This window comes from Antechinus flavipes, chromosome 5, assembly GCF_016432865.1.
Source record: "Antechinus flavipes isolate AdamAnt ecotype Samford, QLD, Australia chromosome 5, AdamAnt_v2, whole genome shotgun sequence".
NCBI classification, from domain to species: Eukaryota; Metazoa; Chordata; class Mammalia; order Dasyuromorphia; family Dasyuridae; genus Antechinus; species Antechinus flavipes.
Window position 1 is genome coordinate 141,937,272 of NC_067402.1, and position 21,791 is coordinate 141,959,062.

Here is a 21,791-nt window from a genome sequence, read left to right on the forward strand (position 1 = left end):
TAAACAGAACTTTTAAAGTGTTACTTAAATTGTCAAATACATAAAGTTCTGTTCATTATCTCCTTAAGGATAATATTTTAATTTTAACACCTTTTTTTTTAACCTATTCACTTTTTCTCTAGTGCTTTTTCCTGATACCTTGAGCCAGTTTCTCCCAATCTTTATTTCTCTGACCTTTAAATTGCTTGCCTCATTGTCTACCCAGAATTATATTACATTTCCATTTCAGAATGTCTTGCCTTAGCACTAATTTCAAAGGGCAAAGTTACATTGCCCACGGAAACTTTAAGAAATTCTAACCTCTTCTCTTTGTCACAAATCATCAGTGATTTTCTTTTCTTTGCCAGAAACTATTTCAGTACTATTTCATATAAATTAGGTTTAAAAAAATACTCTTTCTTAACTTGATTTTACTTGATGGGTCTGCCCCATCTGTAATAAATATTGCTGCACCAGGGAATATGATATTCTTTGTATGGTAGCTTTGTCTAGGTCATAATAATTATTATTCTATCCTAGAGTTGAAAGAATTCTTAAATGTTTGCTCTTCTCACCAGTCATCATGGATTTAATTATCATCTTTATGCTAATGATCCTCACATCTAACTTCTCTGTTAATCTCCATTCTTAAATTTCCAGCTTCCTTTTAGATATTTAAAATTGGGTGTCCGTTAGATAGCTTAAATTCAACATGTCTAAAACTAAATTCTTTATTTTACCTCCTGTATTCTCTCACCTGCCAGACTGCTTTGTTACTGTCAAGCATATCACTGTCCTCTTTTCCCAGGTTCACAACTTAGATGTCATCCTTTGATTTCTCACTATTTTTCATTCCCCTCCCCCAACCAATCTGTTATTAAGGACTGTCAATTTCACCTTAGTAGCATCTCTAGAAAATGTCTCTTTGTCTCCTCTAATCCTGTTATCATCCCAGTGCAGACTTTTATCACCTCAGGCTTAGATTATTCCAGCAGCCTACTGATAAACCTACCTGAAGAAATCTCTCCCCATTCCAGTACACAATTCATTTATCCACCGAAGTGATTTTTCTAAAGTGTAGGTCTAACCACATTACTTTCTATTTGCCACTCAATAAATTTTAGAAGTCCTATTATTTTCTGCTTCAAATACAAAAATTCTCTGCTGTTCAAACACTTCGTAATATAACATCAACTCCCTTTCCCGCATCACTAAGTGTTACACTTTATTCCCCATTATGTCCTCTTTGATCCATTGACACTGACTTTCTTGCTATTCCATGGATAAGGTACTTCATCTTTCAGCCTCAGATATTTTCTCTGACTCTCTTCCTTACCTAGAATGCTTTCCTTTCTCCTGGCTTCCTTGGTTTCCTTCGAGTCCCAAGGTCCTTCAAGTCCATTTTTCTATAAGAAGTCTTTCCCAGCCCCTCTTTTTTTTTTTTAAAGTGCTTTTCTGTTTATTAATTCTTAACTATTTATTCTTTATGTAGCTTATTTGTACATTGTACATTGTACAAATAAATTTTTGTTGTCTCATCCATTAAATTGTGAATGTCTTTTACCTTTCTTTATGTTCAGTTCTGGGGACTCTGGTTTTGGAATATATTGATAAACTAGAGAATTGCCAAGGAGAACAACCAGAAAAGAAAAGAAAAGAAAATATGAATAAGCAAAAAAAGCCATAAATTCTATTATGAAAATTATGACATTCCTACTTTGGAAGAACTTAATCTTGTATCTCAAAAATCTAATGTAATAATTGATGCCAAATCTGCAGCTCACAGTGGATTTCCTAATGGGTGGTTGTAATGATGAAGAGGAACAGTAGCCAACAATATCAGAGTCATAGCAGAGATGATGATTTTTTTGACAATCAGCAATTTTTCATTAAATAATAGGATTATGTACACTGAAGCAAACAAGAGGTCATAAGACATGCAGTCTGTCCTGGATTCTAAGATCATATAGATTGTAAGCAGCTGAACTTTTGGAAAACAAACATATTCCCATGGATTCCAAACTAATTAGCTACCCATTCCATTTAAAAAATCCCAGTGTTCTTTAAAGTGAAGTGAGATTTTGAAAATCAGCATAGAATTTTAGATACGTTGAATTCTCCGAGCTTAAACTGTTGGTAAACTTTTTGCCTTGTCAGTAAAGAAATACATATGTTGAAAAACTATATTATTAAAGATCCACCCGATAATTTCTAATGCTGTCAGTTTGACCTCCAAAGTGCTCAATTCATCATCACTTTTATTTGTCATTTAACTTTTGTGTAAAATTTCGTATTTAAAAAGGTATTGGTTAGTTTTAGTAAAGTTAAAGTACAAAAAAAATCCCATTTCAGGTCCTCTGTAGTCCATTACTGATGTGCTATTTCTTCAAGACATGTTAAGATATCTCAAGGTGCATATTCTTTTTCTTTCTTTCTTCCCTTTTTTTTTTTTTTTTTTTTTTGGTGGAAGATAGTATTCATTCTTGCTTCATCAAGCAATAAAATTCAATAGTAGCTCACATTTTCCAGTTATCTACTAGAATACATCCAGATTTTTAAACCATGTAGTTAGGGAACACTAGTTATGCTAGTATGAAAACTATTTTTTTAATGACATTATATATTTAGTGACACTAATATATATGTGTGTGTGTGTGTGTGTGTGTGTGTGTGTGTGTGTGTGTGTATTAATAAAAAAAATAGTGAATTACTCAACACACATTGAGAGCAAAAACAAAAACCCTAACTTTCACGGTGGGGGGAGAAAGAAAGGAGAAAGAGAAAGAGTGTGCAAGAGCAAGACCAGGAGACACAGAGAGAGAATACTAAAGAGAGTTCAGGAAGATAAGAAGAGAAAGTGTCATGAAAACCTAGAAAGGGGAGAGTATCCAAAAGGACAGGATGTTTGATATGTCAAAGGTTATAGAGATATCAAGTAGTTGAGGAATAAAAAAAGACCATTATATTTGGCAACTAAGAGATCATTGGTAACTTTAGAGAGAACAATTATAATTTATATCTCTGGGTCAATGCACAGTTTGGTAGCCTTTTGGAAATAATTCCAAATTGCTCTGGTTAGATAGATCATTTCACAACTCTACCCAATAGTGTCTTAGTGTCTCAATTCCTTTTCTGTTATATTAACCAGTATGATAGATATGAGGTGATAGTTCAAAATTGTTTTAATTTACATTTCTCTAATCAGTAGTGAATTTAGAGCATTTTTTTTCACATGACTATAGATAGCTTTGATTTCTTCATCTGAAAATTGCCTTTCATATCTTTGACCACTTATAAATTGGGCAATGACTTATATTTTTATAAATTTGAAAAATTTTTCTTTGAATAAGCAGCCTTTATCAAAAGAATTTGTTGTAAAATTATTTCTCCTAGTTTTTTGCTTTCCTTCTCAACTACATTGATTTTGTTTTTGCAAAATCCTTTTACATTTAATATAATAAATATTATCCATTTTATTTTCTGTAATCCTCTCTATCACCTTATTCTTTCCTTATCTATAAATGTGACAATTAAATTGTTCCACGTTCCCTTATTTTGTTTATGATATCACCCTCCCCTTTTTTTTGTCTACATAGTGCCCATTTTGACCTATCGTGGTATAAAATATTAGTTATTGGTCTATACCTAGTTTTTGCTAAAAATGCTTTCCATTTTCCCAGTAGTTTTTTTAAATCAAATAACGACTTGTCCCTAAAACTATGTTCATTTACTATTATGTATTGGATACTTAATTTATTACACTGATTCACCACTCTTATTTCTTAGACTATGCCAGATTGTTTTGATGATTACTACTTTGTAAGACAGTTTAAGATTTGGTACAGCTAAGACATTCCCTTTATAATTTTTTCGTTGTTTCCTTTGATAGTCTTTTGTTCTTTCAAATAAATTTTGTTATTTTTTTTTAATTCTGTAAAATAAATTTTTAGTGGCTTGATAGGTATAGTACTGGATAAATAAATTAAAAATTTAGGTAATTTTATTCTGTTGTTCAGCTTATTCATAAGCAATTAATATTTTTCCAGTTGTTTAGATCTGACTTTGTGTGAAAAGTGTTTTGTAATTTTGTCCATATAATTCCTGGGTTAATTTTCTATTCTCTTAAGGAATATCTTTGGACTTCAGAAGGAATAAAGGATAGATAGAAAATGAAAAAGCCAGAAATGTAAACAAAAATATTTTGAAAAATAGATTTCATATTACTTTGACATGCTCGTGACTATAAAGATTTGCTATTAATGAAAAAGAATTTTAAAATTTTTTTCAAGATCTATTTTTGAATGGAAAAAATTTAAATTAATTACAATTTGTGTAATTTGAATGCTATATGATAGTAAATCTGTGATGTTTTTATATTTTCACTTCTAAAATTTTTAAATATGTGTTTTTTTCCCAAATAGATTATCTTTCTCAAGGAATTGATCTCTCGGGAATAGAAGTAATAGAAAATGATCTACTTTTTGTTGCAAGAGCTCGACTTGAAGTTGAAAATCAGGCTAAACGTTTACTTGAGCAAGGAGTGGAGACTCAGGTAAAAAAAAAAAATATATATATATATATATATATATATATATATATATATATATATACATATATATATATATATATGAAAAACCGAAACAAATATTTATTAAATATCTGCTATGTACCATATACTTAGCACTTTACAGTCATGCTCTTTCATAGTCCCATTGATACTTAATAAGTTGAGCTGTAAAAACTTTTAATTAAAACTTTCATATTAATTTCCTTCCAAATTTTAAAATTATTACTTAATTGGTCAAAGAATGCATAAGACATTTTTCAGATGATGAAATTAAAGCCTATGAAAAAATGCTATAAATCATTATTGATTAGAGAAATACAAATTAAAAGAACTCTAAGTATATCTCATACTTCTCAGATTAGGTAAGATGACAGGAAAAGATAATGATAAATGTTGAAAGGAATATGGAAAAAGTGGAACACTAATGTATTATTGATAGAGTTATGAAATGATCCTACCATTCTGGAGAGCAATTTGGAACTATGTCCAAAGTGTTATCATATTCTGTATATCCTTTGACCCAGCGTGCCTTTACTGGGTCTGTATCCCAAGAAAATCATAAGGGATGGAAAAGGACCCACTTGTGTAAAAATGTTTGTAACAGCTATTTTTATGGTAGCAAAGAGTTGGAAAATGAGTAATGGCCATCAGTTGGGGAATAGCTGAATAAATTGTAGTATATGAAAGTAATGGAATATTATTGTTCTATAAAAAATAATAAACAAATTGATTTTAGAGAGATCTGGAAAGATTTATATGAACTGATGCTGAGTGAAACAAGTAAGATCAGGAAAACATTGTATACAATAACAGCAAAAATGTTCAATGATCAACTGAAAGACTTGGTTCTTCTCAGAGGTTCAGTGATCCAAGTCAATCCCAGTAGATTTCGGATAGACATCCACATTTTGGATACACCATCTACATCCTAAAAAGAGCTATGGAGATTGAATGTAAATCAACACATGCTATATTCACTTCTTTTTTCTGTTTCTTTAGTTTTCTGTTTTTTAATTTCTCCCTTGGTTTTTTCCTTTTGTTCTGATTTTTTTCTCCCAATATGATTCATAAAGCAATGTGTATTAAAAATAAATATATAAATTTTTTAAATTACCATTTAGTGCTTCTGAATTAATAAATTAAAAAAAAATTAGTTTTTGTGCTTTTATGTTGAGGAAATAAAGAAATAAAGTTTAACTTTTTATAAAAGCACACAATTCCTGAAAGATATTTCTGTGTATAAGATATGGTTACTCTTGATTAATAACCTTTGAAGCACATTTCAGTGATTAGTAGCCTGTTACTGCTGAGCCTGAGTTACTGCTAATAAGCTGTAATTTATTAACTGTTAACAGAGAAAGTATCTCTCTGTGAGTTCATAATAAATTTATTTATCAATGAGGTACCTTCACATAATTGTTTAAGAAAACATTTCTCTCTACACTTGACTAGGACATGGCATCTTAAGATAAAGTAACTTTCTGATTTAATAACTCAAATGCTTTGTCAGCACCATTGATTAAGATTTATAGGATAGCTGATTTAGCCTTAGTAAAAGGAATTTCAGGAAGAATTTCCTCATATTTAATGCTACTTCAAAAAATCGATTATTAAATTCTATTTGTTGAGAACATTATAGACAAAATATATTCTCCAGATAGGGTGTTGGATTTGATAAACTCTAAACTTTTTTCTGTCTAGATTTTTTTCATAAAATTTTATGTATTTTAAACCAATAATAGCCTTTTTGTCACCACTTTTTTCTGCTTGGAATCTAAGACACATTTATTAACTATGGTATTTTGTGGACTCTTGATTTTCCGGTGAAAATAGATATACATCAGTTAAATTTTGTGTAAAAATATTGTAACCAATATTGATATTATTTGTGTTGTCAGTGATTGCTTATTATTTAAGTAATTTAGGATTACATTTTCTTGTTTGTCACCATATACATATGTATATATTTATCATTTTTTCTTAATAGTATTTTTAAAGCAATTCTTATCTTTAGTTTGGCAAATGGATGGCCTGATTCTAGATAGTTGATTCTGAGATAACTACCATATCATTAAGATATGATTTCATTTTCTGTTATGTTATTTGGTCATGTTAGTTTTTTCTTCCCCTTCAAGTACACAGCTACTTATATTAAAAATAATGCCTTCTCCATATAATATTGAAATTTTCATTTTGTTTCTTTTTATGACTTTTTAGAAAGTAAAGTATGAATTAACTTAAAAAACTCAGGCATGTATGAATCATATAACATTCTCTTTGCTTTTGTGTTTGTATTCCCAACATATATATTAGTGCTTGGCAAGTACTCCTTAATAAATATTTATTCATTCATTCAGGGAAGTGCTGCTGAAATTCTTCATATTACTTAATAGTTTTAGAAATAGTTTCTAGAATAAGGAGGTCTAACTAAAAGAGGCCTTAAAAGTAGTGATTGATTTCAATTTATTTACCTTACAGAGATCAAACTTGATTTTACTTGATGAATTATCAGTTTATATTCAAAGCTAAAGCAAGACTTACAAATTTGAGGAAAATTAATCTTACTTAATTTGAAAAATTTTGTTAGATGTTTCAGACTGTGTCAAGTTAATCAAGAGATTATTAGAATAGATGACTGCTGTTTGTTAGCCAGTGACCTGTTTCCAATCAAACTGGAATTTGTTTGGAAGAACTACATTAATATTTAATTATATATTAAGTCCAGAAAACATGAAAGCATAAAAATGAAATGTTACTGAATTTGCTGCATAGATTTGGTAATAGAGAAAATAAGGACAAAAAAAGGATTAAAATTTTAAAGGATAATGTATAAACTGATTTTTCTATAGGAAAAAAAGGAGTAAAAATAGCATCTAAAAGACAACATTTTTTTAAAATTTGAATTTTATTTTTTCTTTTAGCAAAAAACTTGCCTTTTCTACTCCTCCTTTTCCCTAATTGAAAGAGAAAGAAAAAATCTTGACTAGAAAGATTTATAGTCAATAAAACAAATTTCTACACTATGTTCAAAATCCCAACAAAGTCTCATTTTATGCTCTTGAGTTTTTTTACTTTTTTCTAAGGAGGTAGTAATATATTTCTTCACTAATCTTCTGGAATTCTAGTTGGTTATAGTGCTGTTCAGAAGTCCTAAATGTTTCAGAGTGGTTTGTCTTTAAAATATTGGTGTAATTGTCTAAATTATTCTCTTATGGGGCAGCTAGATGGCACAGTGCATAGAGCACCAACCCTGAAATCAAGAAAATCTGCGTTCAAATGTGGCCTTAGACAACACTTAAAAGATGTGTGACCGTGGGCAAATCACTTAACTCCTTTTACTTCACAAAAAACAAAAAACAAAACCAATAAATTATTCTCCTGGTTCTGTTTACATCACTTTGCATCAGTTCATAATAAATCTTCCTAGTTTTTAAAAATAAAATTATCATTTTCATAATTTCTAACAGCACAATAATAGTCCATTACATATATGTACTGTAGCTTGTTCAGTATTTTCAATTGATGGATAGCTCTCTAATTTCAAATTATTTGATATTTCAAAGAAAGCTATGAATGTTTTTATTTAGAATCCTCTCCCCCTCCCCCCTTAGGATTGACTAATCCTTTAATCTCTCCTCCCTCTATTTGTCTCTTTTCCTTTCTCCCCTTTCCCTCCTATTTTCCTGTTGAATGAAATTTATTATCCATGTTTCTATTTTTCTCTTCTTTGACCAAATTAAATGAGAGTACAATTCAAGTATCAGCTACTTTCTCAGCTATTTCCTTCCTGTGTGTATAGATTTCTATTTGATCACTCCATTTATTTATTAATAAAATATATTTGTTAATTTTTTACATTGACTTTTGCAAGATTTTGATTTTCACCTCTTTCCCTTCACTCCTCCCCCAAGATGGCAGTCTGTTAAAAGTTATGCTTGTATAATAATAATCTACATTAGTCATGTTGTGAAAGAAGAATTAAAATAAAAGGGACAAATAACATGAAAACAAAAACCAAGGACAAATGAAAATAGTATGCTTCAAACTGCATTCAGACTCTATAATTCTTTCTTTGGATCTGGATAGCATTTTTCATTATGAGTCTTTTAGAACTATCTTAGATCATTGTATTGCTGAGAAGAACGAAGTATATCAAAGTTGATTATACACACAGTGTTGCTGTTACTGTGTATAATATATTCTTCTGGTTCTGCTCACTTCACTCAGCATCAGTTCATATAAGTCTTTACAAATTTTTCTGAAATCTGCCTGCTCATCAATTCTTATGGAATAATAGTATAACAATTAATTCATGTGCCTCAATTTGTTCAGCTGTTCCCCAATTAATGAGGGATCTACTCAGTTTCCATTCGTTGCCACTACAAAAAGTGCTGCTGCAAACATTTTGTACACGTGGGTTCTTGTCCATTATTTATGATCTCTTTCGGATACAGTAGAGGTGTTTTTGGGTTAAAGAGTATGTACAGTTTTATAGCCCTTTGGCTATAACTTCAGTTTGCTCTTCAGAATGATTGGATTAGTTCACAACTCTACCAACAAAGTTTTAGTGTTTCAATTTTCATGCATCCTCTTCAACATTTTCCTTTTCTATCACATAAGCCAATCTGAGAGGTGTGAGTTGATACATCAGAGTTGTTTTAATTTTCAATTTTTATCCTTTATACTGAAATATTTCTGTTTTTGGATATATGCTAAATTTTGGGTGATCCTGACAATTGGTACTTGAATTCTTTCTGAATGCTTACAATATTGTTTTTTGTTTTTGTTATTGTTGTTGTTTGTGTGTTTGTTTGGCTTACAAGCCCTGGATTTTGAATATAATGTTTCTATGGGTTTTCATTTTCTTTTAGGAGGTAATTGATAGCTTCTTTCTGTTCCTACTCTGCTTCTAAGAGATCTGGGTAATTTTCTTTAGTAATTTTTTTTTTTTTTAAATAAATAGCCTGGAGGGTGGTTCATAGCATTTAGGAAGTTTATTGATTCTTAATTTTTTTCTTTTCAAAATGTTTTCAAGTCAGTTTTTTTCTTGTGAGAAAATTTATATTTCTATTTTTAAAAATTTTATAACTTTTAAAAGTATTTCTTCCTATGGAATCTTTTTTGTTTTCTCATATGTAGTTATGCATATATAGTTATGTAGTTATGAACATTTTTGAAGTGACTATTTGGGCTGATTCTGATAATGCTTTCTTGGGATATTTTTATTGATGTTTCTGATATTCAGATTTATTTCTGATGTTTCAGGGACATCTTAGATTAGAGATCTGCTTTGTTCCAGCTTCCAACTTTACTCCCTTCTCCTATTTTGAACTCTGCAAATTTTGTGGTTTGGGTCTTAGCAGTAGGTCTGCAGGCTCATCTTCTTTAGTGTTTCATTAGATTGTTTCTAGATTTATTTATTATTAATCTAGGGGAAACTTCTGCTTGTTCACATAGTGATAAAACTATGGGCTGTGTTCTGGCCTAGGATAGCTATTCTTATTTGGTTATTCTTTTTCAGACTGCAGACTGGTATGGAGGCTGGGACTAAAACTCTACTCAGCTTTCACTCTTTTCCTCCTCAAAAGTATTTTCTTATTAATCACTTCCTTCCCCAATATGCCCTCTCTTTTAACACATTTCCCCCTTCCTCTATCCCCTTTCCTTTCTAATTTCCTGCAGGATAAAAGAGATTTTATACCCATATTGAGTGTGTATGTTATTTTCTTTTTGAGCCAATTATGATGAGAATAAGGTTCATTTGCTCTTCCTTTTCTTCCCCATTTGCACCCCAGTATAAAATATTTTTCTTGCCTTTTTTGTGACAGATAATTTACACCATTCCAATTCTCCCTTTTCCTTTCTTCCCCCTTAATTTCATTTCTTTTTAAAGATATGATCTCTTCATATTCAACTCACAACTATGCCCTCTATATATGCTCCCTTTAACTGCCATAATAATGAGAAAGTTCTAATGAGTTTTAAGTATCATCCTCCCATGTAGGAATATAAACAGATAAACCTAATTAAGTCCTTTGTGATATCATTTTCCTGATTACCTCCTTATGCTTCTCCTGAGTCCTGTATTTGAAAATCAAAATTTCTATTCAACTGTGATCTTTTCAAGCCAAATGCTTGAAAATCCTTTATTTCCTTGAATTTCTATCTTTTCTCCTAAAGGATTATACTCAGTTTTGCTGGATAGGTGATTCTTGATTGCAATCCTAGCTCCATTGTGCTCCAGATTATCGTATTCCAAGCTCTCTGGTCTTTTAATATAGAAATTGCTAACTAAATCTTGTGTTATCCTTACTATGGTTCCACTATACTTGAATTGTTTCGATGCTTGTAGCATTTTCTCCTTGATTTCTGAGTTCTGGAATTTGGCTCTAATATTTCTGCAAGATTTTATTTTGGGATCAATGGAGGTGATAGGTGGATTCTTTCAATTTCTGTTTTGGTTCTAGAATATCAGGAGAGTTTTCCTTGATAAATTTTTGAAAGATGATGTTCAGGCTCTTCTTTTGATCATGTCTTCCAGGTAGACCAATAATTTTAAAATTATTTCCACTAGATACCTTTCCAGGTCAGTTGTTTTTCCAATAAAATATTTCACTCTCCCCCCTCCCCCCCTTTTTTCTTTTTTTTTTTTTCCCCTATATTATGGCTTGATTTCTAATAACATCATTACTTTCCTTTTGTTCAATTCTAATTTTTAAGGAATTATTTTCCCCATTGAGCTTTTGTACCTCCCTTCCCATTTTGCCAATTTTGCTTTTTAAAGCATTCTTCTCATTAGCTTTTTTTCATTTCCTTTTGTACCTCTCTCAATTCTTTTCCTAATCTTTCTCTATCTCTCTTACTTGATTTTCAAAATCCCTTTTGAGCTCTTCCATAGTTGAGCACAATTCTTATTTTTCCTCTAGGCTTTGGATTTAGGAGCTTTGACTTTGTTATTTTCTTCTGTGGCTGTGTTTTGATCTTTTCACCATAGTAACTTTCTGTAGTCAGAAACCTTTTTTGTTTTATGCTTATTTTCCTAGCCTATTACCCAGCTTTTAACTCATTGTTAAAATAAGTCTCTGTTCCAGGGTGGAGGGTGTTCTGACATTTTAAAATGTCTTTAGGGTCATTATGTAAAGGAATTTGGAGCAGTTTAGGGGAGAGGTTGGGTGAATTCCTGCCTTTTCTCTTTCATCTTGGCTCCAAATGACTATGCAAAATTCTTCATTGGTAATATGCTGCCATTTACCAATGCCTAATATGTACTATCTCTCCATTGCGTTTTGGCAGAACTTCAACTTGATTTCCTATGACACAGTGGCAGTCCATACAATACCACCTTAAAAAGTATTGTTAAGAAAACATGAATCTTTAGTTAGTCAAGAAGCATTTATTAAATGCTTATTTTGTTCCAAGCATTTTGCTAAATTCTGGAGACACAAAAGAGGGAAAAAAATAGTCCCTCCTATTAAGAAAAATTATTTAGGGAGAATGTTGGGACCATTAAAATAACTGTGATTTCTTAAAAGTAATTTCAACTTCTTTCTTCTTGTTGTTCAATTCTCTTGCCTTGCTTATTGTCCATAAAATTTTTAATGTACAGCTAGCTGTATTGGTTGTTCAATTATGTGCAATACTTTGGACAATGGGCATTTTTTTCCACTAGGCTTTTATAATATGAGTTGAGACCATATTCCTTTTAGTGATTATAAGTCTAATTTAGATTGTTTTTCAGCTTTCTAGTTCTTAAATATAGTCAAAATTGATCATGTGATGTCTTTCAGTGTTGTTTTGTTATTTTTTTTCACCTTATTATGGTCATTATATATGTTGTTTATTTGTTTTATTTCATTCTTTTATTTGTTTAGTTGACAAAAATCTTCCCAATTATTTTTAATATAATAATATTATGTTAAATTTTCTTGTGCATCCATTGCCTACCTCTATAAGACGTAGAAAATAAGTTTTATGTTATAAATGACTATATTGGTTACCATATCTTTCTTCTTCTTAAGACTAATCCAGTGGTTATTGAATATGACAGGTCCAGAGACCTGTTAGACTCTTCATTGTGAATTGTGTAATTAGCTAAAATTCCTTAAGAAATAAAGATAGTTTGTGTTGAAGTTTCTAGAGTTTTTCCTCCATTTTAAATGTCAATGGCTTGTTCAATGAATCATTTGGAATTGTTTCAATTTATCTTCTCATTCTTATTTTTTCTTCTAGTTTGGTATTTATTTTTATTTTTGCTATAACAGGTCATTGTGATTATACACAAATAACTAAGTTAGAAATGACTCTTTCATCTGTAAACTATTATTGTCACTGATATAATTAATTTTGTTTTATCTGATGCTAATCTTTCTTTTGTTTTTACATTACCATTATTTTCAAATATATGCCTTATTCTCTTCTGTACTGAATAATGTTTTGTAATAAAGGATAGAGTGAAAAAACAAAACTAACCATCACAAAAATTATTTTGATAACATGTTTCTAATCTATCTTTTGACACTTACAATCTCTCATTAATAAAAAATAAGGAGAGAGATACATTTTATTATTCTTCTAGTATAGTTGATTAGTATCATTACACATTTCAGTTTCCTTTTAGCTGTTCTTTCCATTTACATTTTTGCAGTTATTGTGTCTATTCTTTTCCTGTTTAACACTTTGCATTGGTTTATATGAATGTTCTCATGTTTCTTATATTCATGCTTCACAATTATCCTTTTTCAAGTAATATTTCATTACATTCATATACTGCAATGTATTTAGCCATACCTTAATGGACAACTTCTCTTTGTAGTTGTTTGGGTTTTTTTATGCTACAAAAAATGCTGCGTTAAATATTTGGTATGTATTAGAAACTTTTTTTTGTCTTCTTAGGGTTGCTTAGGAATAGGGTCACTTGATCAAAGGTTATGTCACATATTGATAATATATGGGCATTAGCCCTCATGTATGTTCAGTAAACCTTTGCCTTCCCCAGTTTCTTACTCTTAAACCATGTTCTTTGCAATTGGAAAATGTTATATATGATAAATATCAAATCATTATTTTGTAGATTGTTGAATGTAATTTTTCTTTATATATTTAAAGTAACTTCAGTCTTTGTCAAAGGTATGCAGGGTTTACTTGTGATAATGTAAGATTGTACTGCAATTTTGACAAGTACTATATATTGTGTATGACATTTATATTTTCATTTCATTTGACGTTTTAAGGTACTTATTCAGTCTCAATAAAAAGACTTTCTAGATAATTAGACATATTTAAGGCATATTAAGGCATTAGAACATTAAACTTTAGATATCTTTCATGGAAGATTTCGTGAAATGTACAACTCTTGTGTGTATTCTTTGTTTGCAGAATATGAAAGAATAGTCTTTTTTATTTGAGCAATTCATTGGTCTGTGTAATGGTGAGTTTCTTCCATCTCTTTGCTTCCCAAATTGCCTATGTTAATAGTTGTTATTCTGTTACCATGGTATGTTAGTATCTGTAACAATTACTAAAGTTGTTATTCTCCAATCCCAAACAGCCAAGCTGTCTTACCTCTTTTTTTTTTTTTTTTTTTTTTTTAAATCATTGACTTTTTTTGTGTGTGGTCAAAACACTTCCTGCTTTACCCTTATTTGCCATTACTAGCTCTCTCTTTTATTGCCTTTATAACTGCTGCTATTTTCAACTTACATTTCTCTTTACTTGTGTTTTTCTAAGTCTGATTACTTCCTTTAATGCTTTTAAAAAAACTGCACTATTTTTTTTTTTTTTATAATTTTGTATAGACATAACCACTTCAACTATTTTTATTTTTTTCCTGGATGAATTACTAACCGATAAGTCATAGAAAATCAATTGTTATTTTGGGAATTTTGTTTTTTCTGGGTGCTTTTGTTGTTCATCTTTTAGTGTCTGATACTTTGCTGTTCAAAGACTTCTTGTGTTCTAAGTACTTGTTTCAGAATTATTCTGGATAACAATAATAAACATTTATTAAATTCAGAGCACTGTTCTGGGCATTAGGGGAGAAGATCAGAAATTTAGATAAACCATAGTACTTACCCTAAATAAGCTTATAGACTAGTAGGGACCTGGGACACCATTACAGATAGCTAAATTATACAATTTTAGATGATGAGTTCATTAGAGATGTAAGGAAAAAATAGTCTCTCAGGATTGAGAATGAAGGTTGTTATTGCCAAAGGGAGATCAAAGATCCCAGAGGATCTATCATAAATAGATCATTGATGATCTAGATCAGGGGTCCTCAAACTTTTTAAATAGGGGGCCAGTTCACTGTCCCTCAGACTGTTGGAGGGCCAGACTATAGTAAAAACAAAAACTATGAACAAATTCCTATGCATGCTGCATATATCTTATTTTGAAGTGAAGAAACAAAATGGGAACAAATACAATATTTAAAATGAAATAAAGTTAAATCAACAAACTTACCAGTATTTCAATGGGAACTATGGGCCTGCTTTTGGCTAATGAGATGGTCAATGTCTGGTTCCATATTTGTCACTGGTAGTTGTAACAAGTGATGCAAGTGTGCATCTGTTAGTCTTTTTTTTTTTTTTTAATTATAACTTTTTATTGACAGAGCCCATGCCTGGGTAATTTTTTTTACAACATTATCCTTTGCACTCACTTCTGTTCTGACTTTTCCCCTCCCTTCCTTCATTCCCTCCCCCAGATGGTAAGCAGTCCTATACAAGTTAAATATGTCATAGTGTATCCTAGATACAATATATGTGTGCAGAACCGAATAGTTCTCTTGTTGCACAGAAAGAATTGGATTCAGAAGGTAAAAATAACCTGGGAAGAAAAACAAAAATGCAAGTAGTTTACATTCATTTCCCAGTGTTCTTTCTTTGGGTGTAGCCGCTTCTGTCCATTCTTGATCAATTGAAACTGAATTAGATCTCTGTTGAAGAAATCCACTTCCATCAGAATACATCCTCATACAGTATTGTTGTTGAGGTATATAATGATCTCCTGGTTTTGCTCATTTCACTTAGCATCAGTTCGTGTAAGTCTCGCCAATCCTCTCTGTATTCATCCTGCTGGTCATTTCTTACAGAACGATAATATTCCATAACATTCATATACCACAGTTTACTCAACCATTGTCCAGTTGATGGCCATCCATTCATTTTCTAGCCACTACAGACAGGACTGCCACAAACATTTTGGCACATACAGGTCCCTTTCCCTTCTTTAGTATCTCTTTGGGGTATAAGCCCAGTAGAAACACTGTTGGATCAAAGGGTATGCACAGTTTGATAACTTTTTGAGCATAGTTCCAAATTGCTCTCCAGAATGGCTGGATGTGTTCACAATTCTACCAACAACGTATCAGTGTCCCCGTTTTCCCACATCCCCTCCAATATTCCGCATTATCTTTCCCTGTCATGCTAGCCAATCTGACAGGTGTGTAGTGGTGTCTCAGAATTGTTTTAATTTGCATTTCTCTGATTAACAATGACTTGAAGCATCTTTTCATATGGCTAGAAATAGTTTCAATTTCTTCGTCTGAGAATTGTCTGTTCATATCCTTTGACCATTTATCAATTGGAGAATGGCTTGATATCTTATAAATTAGAGTCAATTCTCTATATATTTTGGAAATGAGGCCTTTATTAGAATCTTTGACTGTAAAAATGTTTTCACAGTTTATTGTTTCCCTTCTAATCTTGTCTGCATTAGTTTTGTTTGTACAAAAGCTTTTCAATTTGATATAATCAAAATTTTCTATTTTGTAGTCAATAGTGATCTCTAGTTCTTCTTTGGTCATAAATTCCTTCCTCTTCCACAGATCTGAGAGGTAAACTATCCTATGCTCTTCAAATTTATTTATAATCTCATTCTTTATGCCTAGGTCATGAATCCATTTTCACCTTATCTTGGTGTATGGTGTTAAGTGTGGTTCAATGCCTAGTTTCTGCCATACTAATTTCCAATTTTCCCAGCAATTTTTGTCAACTAATGCATTCTTATCCCAGAAACTGGGGTCTTTGGGTTTGTCAAACACTAGATTATTAAAGTTATTGGCTGTTTTGTCCTTTGAACCTAACCTATTCCATTAATCAACTAGTCTATTTCTTAGCCAATACCAGATGGTTTTGGTAACCGCTGCTATGTAATATAATTTTAGATCTGGTACAGCTAGTCCACCTTCATTTGATTTTTTTTTTTCATTCATTCCCTTGAAATTCTTGACCTTTTGTCTTTCCATATGAACTTTGTTGTTATTTTTTCTAGGTCATTAAAATAGTTTTTTGGGAGTCTGATTGGTATAGCGCTAAATAAATAGATTAGTTTAGGTAGTATTGTCATCTTTGTTATATTTGCTCGCCTGATCCAAGAGCATTTAATATTTTTCCAGTTGGTTAGATCAGACTTAATTTGTGTGGAAAGTGTTTTGTAGTTTTGCTCACAAGGTTTCTGATTTTCTCTTGGCAGATATATTCCTAAATATTTTATACAATCAGTAGTTACTTTAAATGGAATTTCTCTTTGTAACTCTAATTGCTGGGTTTTGTTAGTGATATATAAGAATGCTGATGACTTATGTGGGTTTATTTTGTATCCTGCAACTTTGCTGAAGGTCTGGATTGTTTCTAATAACTTTTTAGTAGAATCTCTGGGGTTCTTTAAGTATACCATCATATCATCAGCAAAGAGTGATAATTTGGTTTCCTCATTGCCTATTCTTATTCCTTTAATCTCTTTCTCAACTTTTATTGCCAAAGTTAGCATTTCTAATACAATATTAAATAGTAACGGTGATAGTGGGCAACCTTGTTTCACTCCTGATCTTATTGGGAATGGTTGCAGTTTGTCCCCATTACATATGACACTTACTGATGGTTTTAAGTAGATGCTACTGATTTTTTTTTAAATTTAATTTAATTTTATAATAACTTTATATTGACAGAATCCATGCCAGAGTAATTTTTTTGACATTATCCCTTGCACTCGCTTCTGTTCCGATTTTTCCCCTCCCTCCCTCCACCCCTTCCCCTAGATGGTAAGCAGTTCTATATATGTTAGATATGTTGCAGTATATCCTAGATACAATATATGTTTACAGAACCAAACAATTCTCTTGTTGCACAGGGAGAATTGAATTCAGAAGGTAAAAATAACCCGGGAAGAAAAACAAAAATGCAGATAATTCACATTCGTTTCCCAGTGTTCTTTCTTTGGGTGTAGCTGCTTCTGTCCATCATTTATCCATTGAAACTCAGTTAGGTCTCTTTGTCAAAGAAATCCACTTCCATCAGAATACATCCTCATACAATATCGTTGTCGAAGTGTATAATGATCTCCTGGTTCTGCTCATTTCACTTAGCATCAGTTCATGTAAGTCTCTCAAGCCTCTCTGTATTCATCCTGCTGGTCATTTCTTACAGAACAATAATATTCCATAACATTCATATACCACAATTTACCCAGCCATTCTCCAATTGATGGGCATCCATTCAATTTCCAGTTTCTAGCCACTACAGACAGGGCTGCCACAAACATTTTGGCACATACAGGTCCCTTTCCCTTCTTTAGTATCTCTTTGGGGTATAAGCCCAGTATGCTACTGATTATTTTAAGGAAAGGCATCCATTAGTCTTGATCTGGTTGGAAATTTCAAATGTTTCATTCTAGAAAAAGTCTGTTCACAGACATAAGTGCTGCCAAAAATGGATGCCATTTTGAGTGCATGGTTCCTGAGATGAGAATATGTCTCAGAGGGGAGAGATGCATAGAAATTATGAAGGCTGCTTGACTTGAATGTGTCTTTCAGAGTCACAATTCTGTAGTTCAGCCAGTTCCATTTGGTAAATTGTATCCACATTTTCAATGTCAATAGAAAATGGGTTATGGAAAAGCTGTATGTCCTATTCATGGAGATGAAGCTCTTTAAATCTAAATGGAACTCCTTTTGCAATTTTTCCAGTGAATCCATACATGTTTTGTTTTGGAATGCAAACAGCGGGTTTTCCGCTAACAGATTTTGAGTTGTGGGGAGATGGCAGAAGTTTTCCTCCTTCACTTGTTTGATCATTTTTACTTCACATGCTTTGACATATGATTGCATATCACAGATGACTTTCCCCTTTCCTTGAAGTTGCATATTGAAATTGTTGAGTAGCTCTGTTACATCTGTCAGAAAGGCAAGGTGCCATTTCTATTCTGCATCATCGAACTCTGGTACTTCTTTGTTTTTTGAAAGCAGAAAAGTTGTAATCTGTGGAAGTAAGTCATAGAAACATTTCAAAACTCTCCCTCGGCTCAGCCAATGAACTTCTGTGTGATAGAGAACATCTTCATATTCAACATTTAGCTCAGACAGAAATTCCTGAAATTATCTTTGATTTAGTACATTAGCTCTAATGAAGTTAACACAAGATACCATAATTTTCATAACAGAGTCCCACTTCAGTGATTTACCTACACAGCACTTGTTGGTGGATGAGGCAGTGTATGGCTGTTGGATGAGCATGGTTATGTTTGTCCATCTCTTGATTAATGCGAGCAATTACTCCTTTCTTAGACCTCACTATGCTAGGAGCACCATCAATTGTCACGCTGGCTAGTTTAGCCCAGTCCAGCTCCAAACCATTCATAGTTTGGCAAACCTTTTCATAGATATCCTCTCCTATAGTTGTTCCTTTGATGCTTTGCAGTGCAGCAAGCTCTTCTATGACTTCAAAATAATCATTCGTCCCATGAATAAAAGTGAGAAGTTGTGCAGAATCACAGATATCATTGCTTTCGTTGAGTGCCAAGGAAAAATATGAAATTTTTTTATGGAGTTTTGCAAATTCTGATGCAGATTGTCTCCTATTTCTTCAATCCTCTGTGTAATTGTAGGTCCTGAAAGACTCACTGTACTAAATAAATCGGCCTTCTCTGGACACATCTCTTTGGCAACAGAAAGAAGGCATTCTTTAACAAATTCTCCCTCCACGAATGGTCTGCCAGTGCGTGCTATTAGCTTGGCAACTTGAAAACTTGCTCACAGTGATGAAATATTTAGCTGCTTCTGCTTCACAAAAGTATTTTGCTGAGTTGTCAATGTATTTTTCAGTTTTAATATTTTATCTTTTCTCACTTCTCCAACCAAACAATCATATTTATCTTTATGTTGAGTTTCATAGTGTTGACGCAAATTATATTCTTTGAACACAGACACTATATTCTGGCATATCAGACATACACTTTTTCCTTTTACTGCATGAAAAAGTAATCATAAGTCCACTGTTCTTTGAATATCCTACACGCCGAGTCAATTTTTCTTTTTCTTAACATCATTATTTCCTAGGAATTCCAAATTGCTATTAGTAAAATACCTATATACATACAGCGCTACAAAAGCAATATACCAGCAATAACTTTGCCCACACGGAGATGTACAGATGGCAACACCCAACCCCCTCCAAGATGCCTCCGTTTCCCTCACACTCTCTCCCACTCCTCGCGCTCCCGCTTCTGACCTTCACTGCTGCAGGGAATTCCCCCTACAGTGGCCGTGACATCCCCGCGCCCATCTGTTGTGGTGGCTGCCATTACAGTACAAGGCCACTGGCTGTCAGTTCTCCATCTCTGCATCCCTCTCCCTTCCCACACCATACACACCGGCCTGGGAACTTACCTCACCTCAGTATCGCCTCAGCCCAGGGCTGGAAGTGTGTGTTACTAATGCGAGTTTAGATCGAACGTCACTTCTGGTCTGATTTTGCCATAACCTGGAAGGCTGCATAAATGTCCTCAGTGGGCTGCCTCTGGTGTCAAACTCAAATAGGAAGGGATCTTTTAGGCCATGTTGATTTAGAAATCCACAAATTTATATTATTTTGTATTATTTCATTATTCATCTACATTTTACCAATTACATTTAAATCTGGTTCATTGTAGAGAGGAATTTTGCTGTTCTATGTAACCCAACCTTTTTTTAATAAACTTGAATTTTTCTTGTATTAAAATTTGCTTTAATCTGTATTCACTATACAGTTCAGCCTGTATCCAGCTTTTCTCTTTAGCTACATTGATGAACAATAGTACTTCCTTCGATTTTGTTACTTAAATATCTTTTTATAGGAAAAAAATCCATTTCAGTTGTTTTTGTCAATAATTCCTGTGCATATAGAATTATGGTCGATAAGCCATAATTGAAACAACATGAGCTGAAATAACAAGGTGGGTAAAGGTCTGTTTAGGGTGTTGTTACTGAAGTCCAATTGGTATGTCTGGCTTCAAATGAATCTTTATCTCAGGAAAAATATTTTAATGTTAAAAAAGTTAATTTACACATTAGTATTTTTAGCAGACTGCAAAGGTCATTAGTTCTTGTTCTATAAAAACTTGAGTACAAAGTAGATTCTTTCTAGCTCTAAAATTCCTTTTTATTTTGTTATATCAAATTCTCTTAGAAACTGAGTCAATGGAATTGGAAATGAAAACAATCATGCTCAAGCTATAGCCTTACTTTTGGATATCTGAAAATCTGAAGTAACAGTACCTATGAAACACAATATTTAATAATATCCCCTCTGACATTCATATTATCTGTATGGCGAACGGTTTGTACTAGCATTGGAGCAACATTTTTTGAAGTGCAAAAACATTTCCATTTATATTGTAGTTTTTAAACACTTCCACATAATATTATTGTAAACTCTACATCAAGTACTGTGAGGCATTTTGTTTTAAGTTACTATATGTAAAAAAAAATTATCATTTATTTCCTCAGGCAAAGTAGTTCTATTTCTAAGAATGCTTAAAATTAAATTCTTAAAATTAATTTCTTGCTCATCTTTTCAGGATATTAATGAGACTTGTCAGAAATGAAAAAAAAATCTCTGAAATATAGGCTTAAGTCATACAGAAGGCTCTCATACAACAGTATATTTATTATTGCGCTTTTCTCCACCAGACTCCACTAAGTACTCTGATTGTATCATGAGCATTAGTAAAACTAGAATAAAATGCCTAAAACTTATGATATTAATTTTATATTTTCAGATTTTAAGAATAAAACTAACATTTTTCTCTATTTAAATAAACAAAAATATCATACCTCTTGCACACTGAAGAAACCCAAACACAATCTTACAGTTAGATAGTTACTCTTGAATTGCATGACTTTTTACAAAAATAGGCAGTAATGAACAGAATCTCTGGCGCAACAGAAAAATAAATGGCTAATAAATGTACCTTCAATTCTTGAAACCTT

General features: G+C 32.0%; 1 protein-coding gene across 1 annotated transcript in view; it reads left to right on the forward strand.

The window, feature by feature from the left end:
* Nucleotides 1–21,791, forward strand: part of COG5 (component of oligomeric golgi complex 5) — a 354,058-nt gene that overhangs the window by 147,941 nt on the left and 184,326 nt on the right. Inside the window, exon 7 of the mRNA XM_051962639.1 lies at nucleotides 4,401–4,531. Within this exon, the coding sequence (XP_051818599.1) occupies nucleotides 4,401–4,531 (131 nt within the window). The remainder of the gene's footprint in view (nucleotides 1–4,400; nucleotides 4,532–21,791) is intronic.